This window comes from Plectropomus leopardus, chromosome 11, assembly GCF_008729295.1.
Source record: "Plectropomus leopardus isolate mb chromosome 11, YSFRI_Pleo_2.0, whole genome shotgun sequence".
Classification (NCBI taxonomy): Eukaryota; Metazoa; Chordata; class Actinopteri; order Perciformes; family Serranidae; genus Plectropomus; species Plectropomus leopardus.
Genome location: NC_056473.1, coordinates 29965866 through 29976913, shown reverse-complemented (window position 1 = coordinate 29976913; position 11048 = coordinate 29965866). Strand labels below are relative to the sequence as shown.

At 38.3% G+C, this 11048-nt stretch overlaps 1 protein-coding gene across 2 annotated transcripts; it reads left to right on the top strand.

Moving 5' to 3' along the window:
* The first annotated feature begins 1636 nt into the window (after window positions 1–1636).
* lcat (lecithin-cholesterol acyltransferase) lies at window positions 1637–10722 on the top strand. 2 transcript variants are annotated; one of them, XM_042496692.1, is made up of 8 exons: window positions 1637–1720; window positions 2103–2276; window positions 6668–6824; window positions 6979–7094; window positions 7346–7441; window positions 8573–8797; window positions 9158–9353; window positions 10329–10722. In XM_042496692.1, the coding sequence occupies exons 2-8, from the start codon at window positions 2126–2128 to the stop codon at window positions 10690–10692; spliced, it is 1305 nt and encodes a 434-aa protein (XP_042352626.1). In that variant the 5' UTR covers window positions 1637–1720; window positions 2103–2125; the 3' UTR covers window positions 10693–10722. The 2 variants fall into 2 exon arrangements, with proteins under 2 accessions (XP_042352626.1, XP_042352625.1); XM_042496691.1 differs by lacking the exon at window positions 1637–1720 and having other exon boundaries at window positions 1970–2276.
* Window positions 10723–11048: the final 326 nt, after the last annotated feature.

Here is an 11048-nt window from a genome sequence, read left to right as displayed (position 1 = left end):
CCCGGACTTTCCTGTCTTGATGTAAGACTTGGCTTTGTGCTTGAGTGCAAACTCTTGGTACTTATGATATTTCTGACTTACAGAACAACAACTATGTCCCACCTCTGATTCATTTAATTTGAAAACTTGTGTTATTCAGTAGAAATATAGGCCATTACTTGGCTTGACATTATTAAGAACATCCACCATAAACACTGTTTTAGGGAAATTCCAGGAAGAAAGCAGAGTGACTGTGATGCAATAATCATGTGACCTACAATGTCCAAACATGTCCCATAAGTCAATGCCTTGTGGTAACCTATAGTAACCTCACATAAAGCACTTTGACTCTGGTGTTTAGCCTTTGGCTGCGTGCACGAATGAAGCTCAACAGTTGAACAGAGTGTATATTATAGTCACACTCAGTAAAAGTAGCACTAATACATTTTTTATAGGACTTAGGGACTGTTTGTTATTTATGAAAGGGGTAGAGGGAGGCACAAAAAGGGGCAGATGTCAAATATTTTTTTAAGCGACAGGGAGGGACCTTTGTTTTTTTAATCTGGCTTACAACTTTAAATGGTTGTATTTGGTATTTATTTTACTGATGTACTTGCAGAATTGAAAGGCATGTTGTTGTTTAATACCACAATGCCATGATTTATGATAACCATATCTCTAAGAAATCTTGTTGGATTTTCACATTTCAGATAGTCCTTGATAACTTTGACTTTATCTCATTAATCAACCTAACCTTCAAACCTTCAGATCCAAGTGCAGAAATCATCTCACTAATCACGGCATAAGAATGACCAGCTGTTGATAAATGTGTTGATAAATAGGCTCACTAGATTTTAAATCAGTAATAACATTTTGCAGATAACGTTTTGGACCATGTTTTGAGATTTATACAAACACGTTTTAAAAATATAAAGCCCAAACTTTTGCAAAACATTCTCTTAATTCCAAATCATTTTCAGAGCTGGAAAACAGTTTTTCTAATTTCATGACTTTTTAAGGAATATCATGACTATGGGAACCTTGGAAATCACATCCCAGCTATCCCCTCCTCTGATAAATAAAGAATAGTCCCTTACTTACAATGTTTTGTTTTGTTTTGTTTCCTGTTACGAGAACAAACAGTTATGAAATATTGTAATTATAATGATTTGAGAATTAGTTGCTGTGTTAATGAACCCTGTAGCGTCGCTAGGCTACTCTGTATCCATAGCAACAGCAAGGTGTGATGACGTTCTGATATGCTGCCTTTCGGTACTGCCAAAAATTTTACCACTTAGTTTACTAGTTTGGATTAAATGTCAATGCCACCGATGCATCAAAGGTTATTCTGTGTCAACCATGGATACATGGGCAGTTTAAATGGTGCATTTAGGGGTCAGGGAGCATGAGAGCGTTTGCAAAAATTCACTGTTTAATCCGTAAATATAAGCTTTTTTTTCTTTCTAAACTTAGCAAAGCACAACTAAATAAAGTCTGTGTTTTGGTTTGTGAAACAAGCTATCAAAAGTCAAATGTATTACTGTATATTATACTGATGTGATAATTGAGACTATGCACGAAAAGTCTTGAAGTGCTGGAGTTTACTGGAGTTTATACGGGACTTGAAAGTCGCACCAGCTGACCGGAATGTGTCAGTGTCCGGAGCCCCACAGCTGGACCAGAGAAACCTGGAGACCTGGACTCTGCTGGTGTAAAGTGGAGTAGGAGCTTTGCATCTGAAGTAAGTTATCTCTTATAAATGTTTTACCACAAAATACATGTTTAAGGTCTTTGAAGCGAAAAGACAAAAAAAAAAAAAAAAAAAAAACTTAACTACTTAAATGTGAGTTGGTTTTCTAGATATTTTTTGTGTCCAAAAAAAGCTCTCCTGTCAATGCTCTTTGTCAATCATTGACACCGTGTTGTGTAAATAAATACGCGTGATTTGTGAGAATCAATAGTGCAATGGGTAGGCGACACGTTTTATTTGCCCCTGTGCCTGCATGTGTCTCACATCCGTGTGACAGTTTGATTAATCATCATTGTAAATATTTAAGAGCAGGTTGTAGTTTTACAGTTTGTTAGGCAATGCAAGTCTGAACTCACGGTTTCTCCTCCTGTAGCAACCGAATACACTGAGACAAACATGGGATCCGCAGGACACCTCTGCCCGGTGCTGCTGGTTGTATGTCTGTTGGTGCTTCATCACTCCTCAGCTTTTTGGATCCTCAACGTTGTCTTCCCACCAAACGCCAAATCCAGATTACCGAACAACAGCACTCCACCACTCATTATCGGTAAGTGTAATGTTTACTTAGTAACACTGAATCTATCTGAAACTACCTATCCAGCTTGGTTGACCATGTAGGCTGATTTATAGGGCTAATAGATAGAATTAACCCAGAAAAGTCTTTAATATTTTTAAAAAGTCTTTAATAACCCTAAAAAGTCTTTAATAACACTGAAAAGTCTTTAATATTCCCCCAAAGTCTTCTATAACTCGAAAAGTCTATAACCTCAAAATCTTCCAAAAGTGTATAGCCCAACCCCAAAAAGTAAAGTCTTTAATATCAGTGAAACGTCTTTAAAAAACCCAGAAAGTTTTCATTATCCATGCAGTCTTTAATATCTCCAAAAAGTCTATAATAACCATAAAAATTCTTTAATAAGCCAGAAAAGTCTTTAATAACCAATGGCAAGTCTTTAATTACAACAAAAAGTATTAAATATCTCTGAAAAAGTCTTAACATACCTCTGAAAAGTCTCTAATGATCCTGTAAAGTTTTTCCACAAAAAAACTTGAAATTGAAAAGTCTTTAGAATTCCTGAAAAGTGTAAAATATCCCAGCAAAATCTTTAATAACCCTCAAAAATTCTATTAGCCTATTCTAAACCTTTTGGTTTATCAGACACTTTACATGTTTTTTGTGCATATTTCAGTTTTTTTCAGGGTTATTAAAGACTTTTCAGAGAGATCAAAGACTTCTCAAGAAAATTAAAGACTTTTCCTGTGGTTTTTAGAGACTTTTCAGGGATTTGTAAGACTTTTCAGGGTCATTAAAAACAGTTGAGAGCATTAAAGACTTTTTTGCATTTTTTTAAAAGACTTTCCGGGGTTATTAATGAATTTTTGGGGATATCGAACACTTGAAGTTTAAGAAATTTTTGGGGGCATATGAAACACTGTTCTGGAGTTCAAAGACTTTTAGGTGCTAAACACTGGTTTGGTCTTTCTGACATGGTCCTGAATTGGTTTAAGTCCTACCGGGACTATTTTGTAGCCTATCAGTAGCTATAAATGAGTGTGTCCCAACAATGCGTGGAGTCCCACAAGGGTCAACTGTTGGACCTCTGTTATTTAATTTTTACATATTATCATTAGCCTATCTATCTATCTTACTGTCTGTGTATTGATGTCTAGGCTATCAGTGAGCTTGTACATTGTACTCTGTACATTTGACCCTGTAGCCTATTTTACTGTTTGTGTCATGCCCATTTAGGTCATACAAAGGTTTTTAAGGTACAAAGGCCAAAACGTGATCTCAACGGTCATGCTCTTCCCCGGCTCTGCACACTTCAGCTGAAAGCTTTTTTGCACTCTCTCTGGCCTCGTAAAGGCCATGAATTTGGCTCTTGACCAAAGTTTAGTCAAGACACATAATGTATGACCCTCTTACCTTTTCTCAGACCCCCAACTAATGATTTCTCCTAGGTTTTTCATAATGATTTGTATATCATGACCCCGAAAGCTATGAATATTTTCCCTTTTAGTGACTGGGGAGAAATGCATGATCCTCCCTCCATCTTAAATAACCATATTTCACAGTTTCTAGTTCTATTAAATGATGCTGTTTAGGAGCATTTTAAAGAAAATATGATTTTAAAAGCCACTTTGCAGGTTTTATGGTTCTGAGGGTTTTTAAAATAAATACAAATACAACCCTTTGAAGCTCAATGCCCCACTGAAATTCAGGTTGACAATATTTTAAAATGCCTAACAAAATTAGAATTACATGTTTTGTGGACGTTAACATGATGTTTTGCAGATGTTAGGTTTTGTTCTCTATACCTTTCATCTAAATGTAATTATTATTTGAAAGATTTTGTATTTTGGTTTTATAACTACACACCTTAAAAATACCAATATATCAACATTATCTTACATCAAAATGACGTTGGCATTACATGTCGTCCGGACATTGAACTTTTGTTGATCACAATGAATTCAACCAGTTACGTCTAACAACGTTGGTGGCCGGCTGGAAAGGTCAATCACTCAGTGGAAAGCTGCCAAGTTCATTGTCCTGATGTTGTAGATGGTAAATGTTTATATACCTGTATGTCTGTGCTTTTCCCTCTCATCATGTCGTAAGCAACCAGTTTCACAAAGATAAACTTTGACTGTGGCTTAAATCAAACTTGAGATAGACGTCTAAATACATCTGTTGCCCAAAATCACCCAGAAGAACTAACTGAGAGTAATTTGCAATGAATTCTGAGTACGTTAAGTTTTTTTTCAAACTTAAAAACATGTCCAAAGCAAGTACAACAAAATATGTTGGGGTTATTAACTACTGGCCTTACTACAGTTTTTGCCCCTTGCTTGTGATATTGTGCAGTAAATACATCTGCGCATCCTTCTTCATCTTCTACACATAGTATATCAGATGTCGAAAAAAGGTTTTTGGGCAAACTTGGTGTCAACTTTTCTGTGTCCTCCTTTTCATTCATCATCATGTTTGACATTCTGTGTGCAAAGTGTAACATTATTTAAAGATAAAACTGATTTGTTATTTGAGACTGCAGGTTTTGTGTATGCTGCTGTTACCGGGAATTGGACTTTGTTGTTCATTTTGAGATTACACTGCAGGACATTGTCTCCTCCCAAGGCTTACTGTAGGAGTCTTTGTTTACAGTTAAAAGGTCATTGTCCAAACCGGGATCTATGCAGCTGCAGACGAGCTCCAAGTTGAGGGTTTCCACATTTTGAAAAGTTGAGAAATCACTTGCAAATATCTGACGAAACACAAAGAAGCCTACTGTTCAATAAAAATAAACATTTTAATACCCACTTTACTAATATTCCTATTATGCAGTAAATAGGACAAGTTAGCTGGTGAGCACTTAAAATAAGATGAGGCTGACTTGCAACCCCTGTTGTTGCAGCTTGCATATCTCTACCAGAGTGAGCTTTCCCTCACCAAGCTTTGCAGAATGTTTCATCTGAATACGTGTTAGAGGCCTGAAAAGGAACAAATCTTTAATATTAATAATAATATAAACACTCCAAAAAAAGTATTTAAATTCATGTCATAGAACAATGTATTTTATATTCTGTTAAACATCTTGTGACACCTCAGATTCATTGGGACCCACTGAAGTGGTTGAAACTCGAGTAGGGAACCACTGCCCTGTAGTTTCAGTGCTCATTTCCTGCCTTTAGGTTCATTTCCTGCACCAATTTGGTCATTTTCTGCATCTGTGTGGTGAAAATGTCTTTATTTTCATCAGAATAAAAGTGTTGTTCCCGTTTTATGTTTTATGTGGGTGGGACAAATGCACTTGTTCTAAATATTGAACAACAGTGTGAATATAAATCTATGTTTATGCTCCTAGGCATCCTTTTGCATCTCAAAGTGACACACCATTTAACATCTCTACAGCCTCTTTCCCACTGCACAAAAAAACCCCCAGCAAACACCCGCCAACTCCTGGCCTTTTAATGCAATAGAAAAAAGTGTACAATCGGCATTCATACCTAGGTCAAATGACTGCAGTATAAACAGGTATTCAGCGTCTCTGGCTCTGATCGGCATTAATGGAAACACAACACCTGGGCGAACATGCTCATTTCAGGCCCTTTTCTGGCAAGATGCAATGATGCACCAACACTAATTACCGTCTGTCTCCACCTAAGCGGCGCTCAAACATCGATCCAAATTAGTCTGCACTGCACCATCCATGTTGCTGTCTATGCTGTCTTGCCATGACGTCGAATGTGACACACCAAAACAACCCACACACACACACACACACACACACACACACACACACACATGCTTGTCTGCTGCCAAGCTGTCTACATTGCTCTGCTCTACTGGCAATCGGAGGCTAGTCTATAGACTATTTTAGCAGGTTTATCCATGTTTAGAAATACAGCATGCATGTGATTTGGTGAAAAAGGGGTATGTGACGCACAGCTTTCTCCAGGGTGAAATTGAGACACGTGGTTAATGCGTTCACAATCATGTTTAGGCAACAATATTGGATAGCTTTACTAAAAAAAATCATGTTTTGGGCTAAAATAAGTATGTAATGTGTCATAGATACGTCTTGAGTGATGTAATACATGACAGAAAGAACTGCTGAAACAGAACTGGCTTTTGGGGTCACATAGGACACAAACAGCAGCCTCCTGGCTTAAAGTCTGTGTTTGTTGGACCCCCTCACACTTTACACTGTCTTTCTTGCTCTGTGCGCTACATCAGTTGCTCTGAATGTCATATTGCTGTTGATGGGTTTACATTGTAGGTAAGCCCAGTCAGTCTCAACGAGACTCCAAACAATACTTTTAGTATCCGTGTCACACACCAAGGTTCAGTTTTTGATGACCTGGGAATGAGAAGGCGCTGACAGTACACTTAACCTTTCAATGCTCTTCAACGATGTGATGTGTTTGTGTGTCCAGTTCCAGGGAACTTGGGGAACCGTCTGGAGGCTAAGATAGACAAGCCAACACTGGTCCACTGGTTGTGCTACAAGAAAACTGACAACTGGTTCCCGCTGTGGATTGACCTCAACATGTTCATGCCGATAGGTGTGGACTGCTGGATTGATAACATTAGGTAACGCTGACAGACCTTTAATGCCTGTCCTTGTCTGTGTTTCATATTACACAAGCAAATTAGTTTTGTTCCTTTTCAGATATAATTAGAGTCATATTAGAGAATGTTTTGGCCCAACTAGACTGACATGAATTTTCACATTTGCGTGTCCCAGACTTGTTTACAACAGGACGGCTCGGCGATCAGCCAACTCACCGGGGGTGCAGGTGCGGGTGCCAGGATTTGGGCAGACATATTCCACTGAGTTTCTTGACAATAACAAACTGGCTGGTGAGAAAAAAATGTTTGCACAAGTGAATTTGGGATGTGTGGATTCTGTCGCTTTTTATGCATTTCTTTGTTGAATAATAATAAAGATTTCATGAAAGCAGTGATACAGAGGGTTTATCCATTTTGGTCTGTGTTGATTTTCTTCTCTAGATTTCTATTAAATATCTTGCATGCACTTTGTGCCTCTGCTGCTTTGTACCAAGTTGATTTAGACATCTGGCACTGATTGAACCTGCTGCTGTTTTTTGCAGGTTATTTTCACACTATGGTGCAACATTTGGTGAACGTGGGCTACACTCGAAACGAGACAGTCCGAGGAGCACCGTATGATTGGAGATTAGCTCCTAGTAAGTAGCAAAACTACACATGCACCCTCACACACACAATCACACTGTAACTGACCTGCTGAAAGAGATTTATACAGTATCTCCAGCATGTGTTAACTTTTACATATGAAAATCACATCAGTAGAGAAAAGGAGCCTGCAGACCAACTCAGCTTGTCCGTTTAAGCAAAAATGTCTTTTGTAGTTAGTTGGGCTCCCTGTCCCTATCGTGATATTAGTAAAAAAACATTAGACGGAAGAGCACAAAATATTACTTTTAAAGGCTCCTGTAATACAAAAACTGATTTAAAGCTCCGCAAGTCAATAGTGTTGATATTAAAGGTGCAGCAATAGATTTTTTTGGCCACCAGGGGACAGCGTAACAAGCTCTAAACACAACACTGACTTACTGATATATCACAGTATAAAGCAACAAGTAACAAGTAACGAGCAGCATTAGCTTCCCCTTGAGTCTTGTCTCTGGCCTCCTAATAAATTTAAGTCCTGTGAAAATGTGTGACTATGTTCACCAGCAACTCCCTAACAGTAGGCGTGTTTCCATTACAGATGTGTGAAAAAAAAAAGTGACACTTTCAAAATGTTGATAAAACACAATTGCAAGATGACTGTGTTTCCATTGAGTGAAAAAATGCGACTGGAAAGGCAAACCTCTTATATGTGGGAGCAGCCGCGTATGAGGGATTTCTGGGAGGTGATAGTCCAAGATTTCATAGAGGAATTGTAGATTCAAAACTTCCTGATGATCGGCTCAACTTTTCAATACTTATGCAATATAATAACAGCTCTTGTAGCGCCTGCGGCATCATGCCCAGTTCCTACTGACAAGTGCATAGTCATAGCATCATGTGACCTATTCGCAATTCAAATATGCGCAATTTGAGGGTTAATGTAAACCCACCTATTGTCTATCTGCCTCTTTGTATTGGAATTGTAATGAACAGATTTGATTTGGATTTTGGGAGTTCCTCTGACCAAAAACAAACAGCTTTAAAGCACAACACTGATTGAGTCAGGCCAAACTCTATTTATGCGACAATTGTCTGATGATGATAATGCTTGTACATCACATACTCATTCTTACACTTTTTGGAGTTCCTGCCGTCAGCATGTAACCCTCCTCCTCCTCCCACAGATGAGAATGCCGAGTATTTCACAAAGCTGCAGGGCCTGGTTGAGGAGATGTACGACGAGTACCAGGAGCCCATTTACCTGCTGGGACACAGCATGGGCTGCCACTACGTCCTGTACTTCCTCAACCACCAGCCTCAGTCCTGGAAAGACAAGTATATCAGGGGCTTCATTTCCCTGGCAGCTCCATGGGGGGGCGCTGTTAAACCACTGAGAGTCCTGGCGTCAGGTAATGACAAAGTACAGTCCTTAAAACAGAATATAATTCAACACAAGTACTAAACACTACTAAATTGGCATGCACTTTGAAATGTTAATACAAATTAGTTTAAAAAAAAGTATTCTTATATTAAAAAAAGAACCACATAACAGGCTACTAAATGGATCTGCACTTTAAAATGTGAATACAAAATACTTTTTTTTAGAAATATTTCTATAGATCTTTCACGTTTTTCTTATCTTTATTATCAGTGATGATCAAATCCATCTAATCGAGCACGTCCTGAAAACTTGTACATTCTTGTATCTCATATTGCACCTTTAACTGTGACTTACAACCTCCACATTTTTGACTTGCCGTTCAATACAGGTGAAAATGATGGAATCCCGATGATTTCCAACATCAAAATCCGTGAGGAGCAGAGGATGGCAACAACTAATCCCTGGATGCTGCCGTCTGAGGAGATCTGGCCAAAAGACCACGTGTTCATCTCCACACCGAACTTTAACTACACACACCAGCACTACCAGCGCCTCTTCACGGACATCAACTATGAGGACGGCTGGTAACTAACGACTTTAATGTCCCTTTATAGCCTTGATGGACAATAGCTGCACCATTATCCTGGATTTGTGACTTTTTCACGATAAACAAAATGTTGATTATGACTGTTTTGAATTTTTGGTCCCTGTACAGGGCGTGGACAGTCATTAAAAACCCATGAAATGAAATTAGCATATAGCAAATTCTAGGCCTGGAAAAGTTTTGTAAAACTAAATATACCCCGAAGGTTTTTGAAACGTCATGGAAATCTGTTTCACAAACCTGTATATTAATACATGATGTTTGCCAAGGGCCTTCAGGATTTTTTAAATCCAACGATAATTTCTGTTTTTACAGTTTCTGATTGTGATCATTTTGGTGATTTTTGAAGAAAACATGCCTTCCAAACCCCTGAGCCTGCAGGATTGCAAGGCATGTCTTGAGGGAAAAAAAGCCAAACTTTTTGTTAAAAAATCGCCAAAATTAGAGAAACTAAAACAAAGCCACAATATTTTCTTTAGAAATTGCCCAAAAATTCATGAAAAATAATGGTGCCAAAATGTTTTCTTCAAAACTAACCTTTTTTTTACCTTTTTTTTTTTTTAAAGGCCACATTTAATAAACAAAACATGCCTTTCATTTGCTTTAAAAGTCAACTGTAAAATAAATAGAAAATACAACCATTAGAATTTGTATGCCCCTCCCCTAAGCTAAAATTAAAAAAAACAACATAAATCTCTCCCCAATGCTTAAAAAAATATTTTAAATGCCTCCTTGTTTTTGCACCACCCCCTCCCCTGGCATATATACCGAACAGGTCTTTAGTTATATTTAAATATTCAGTTCTGATCCTGTTCTGAATTCACTATTAAAAGAAATAATATATATTCAAAAAGGCTATTATAAAGTAATGACAAAAGAACCAATAAGGAATGGAAACGTGTATGAACCCTGCTCGTACCATTTAATAACCCTGTTTTCCTTTTGCTGGTTCCAGGTACATGTGGGAGGACACTAAGAACCTGACCAGTGGTCTCCACCCACCTGGTGTGGAGGTGTGGTGTATGTATGGCGTGGGGCTTCCGACTGCGGTGACGTATGTTTACGACGAGGACTTTCCCAACTCGGACCCGGTGGACTTTGTTTACGCTGATGGGGATGACACAGTGGACAGTTTAAGCATGAGTCTGTGCAAACGCTGGGTAGGGCAGCAGGAGCAGCCTGTCCATGTGACAGAGTACCGAGGGCTGCCCCACCTGGACATCGTGTTCCACGAGAAGGTGCTCAACCAGATCCAGGATATCCTGGATGGCAAATCAGAAACGCCCAAAGAGATTGACGCCCGAACTGGAACCAAATAGCTGAAAACAGTATTTAAGAGTTTAAAACACGAAAAACACACAAAGTGCTTGATCTGTATATAATTGACTTTTGAGTCTGTTTAAGTGTCAATAAAAAACACATTAAATGTAGGTACAACATTTATTATCCCTGCCAGCAAATAATCTAACCCTGACCCTCCAGTCTATAGCCATGACCCTCTTATCTGAACTAAAGGCTGAAGACTTGCAGTATGTGTTTGTATAGAGTGAGATGCAGTGACACTAAGTTTTGGTTTTGAAAACAAAATGTGGCACTGAAAAAGAAAATATTGGCAATAAAACAAGGGGATTAAAAAATCTTTTATTGTAATATTTTTCAAGTTTTGGTGTGTTTT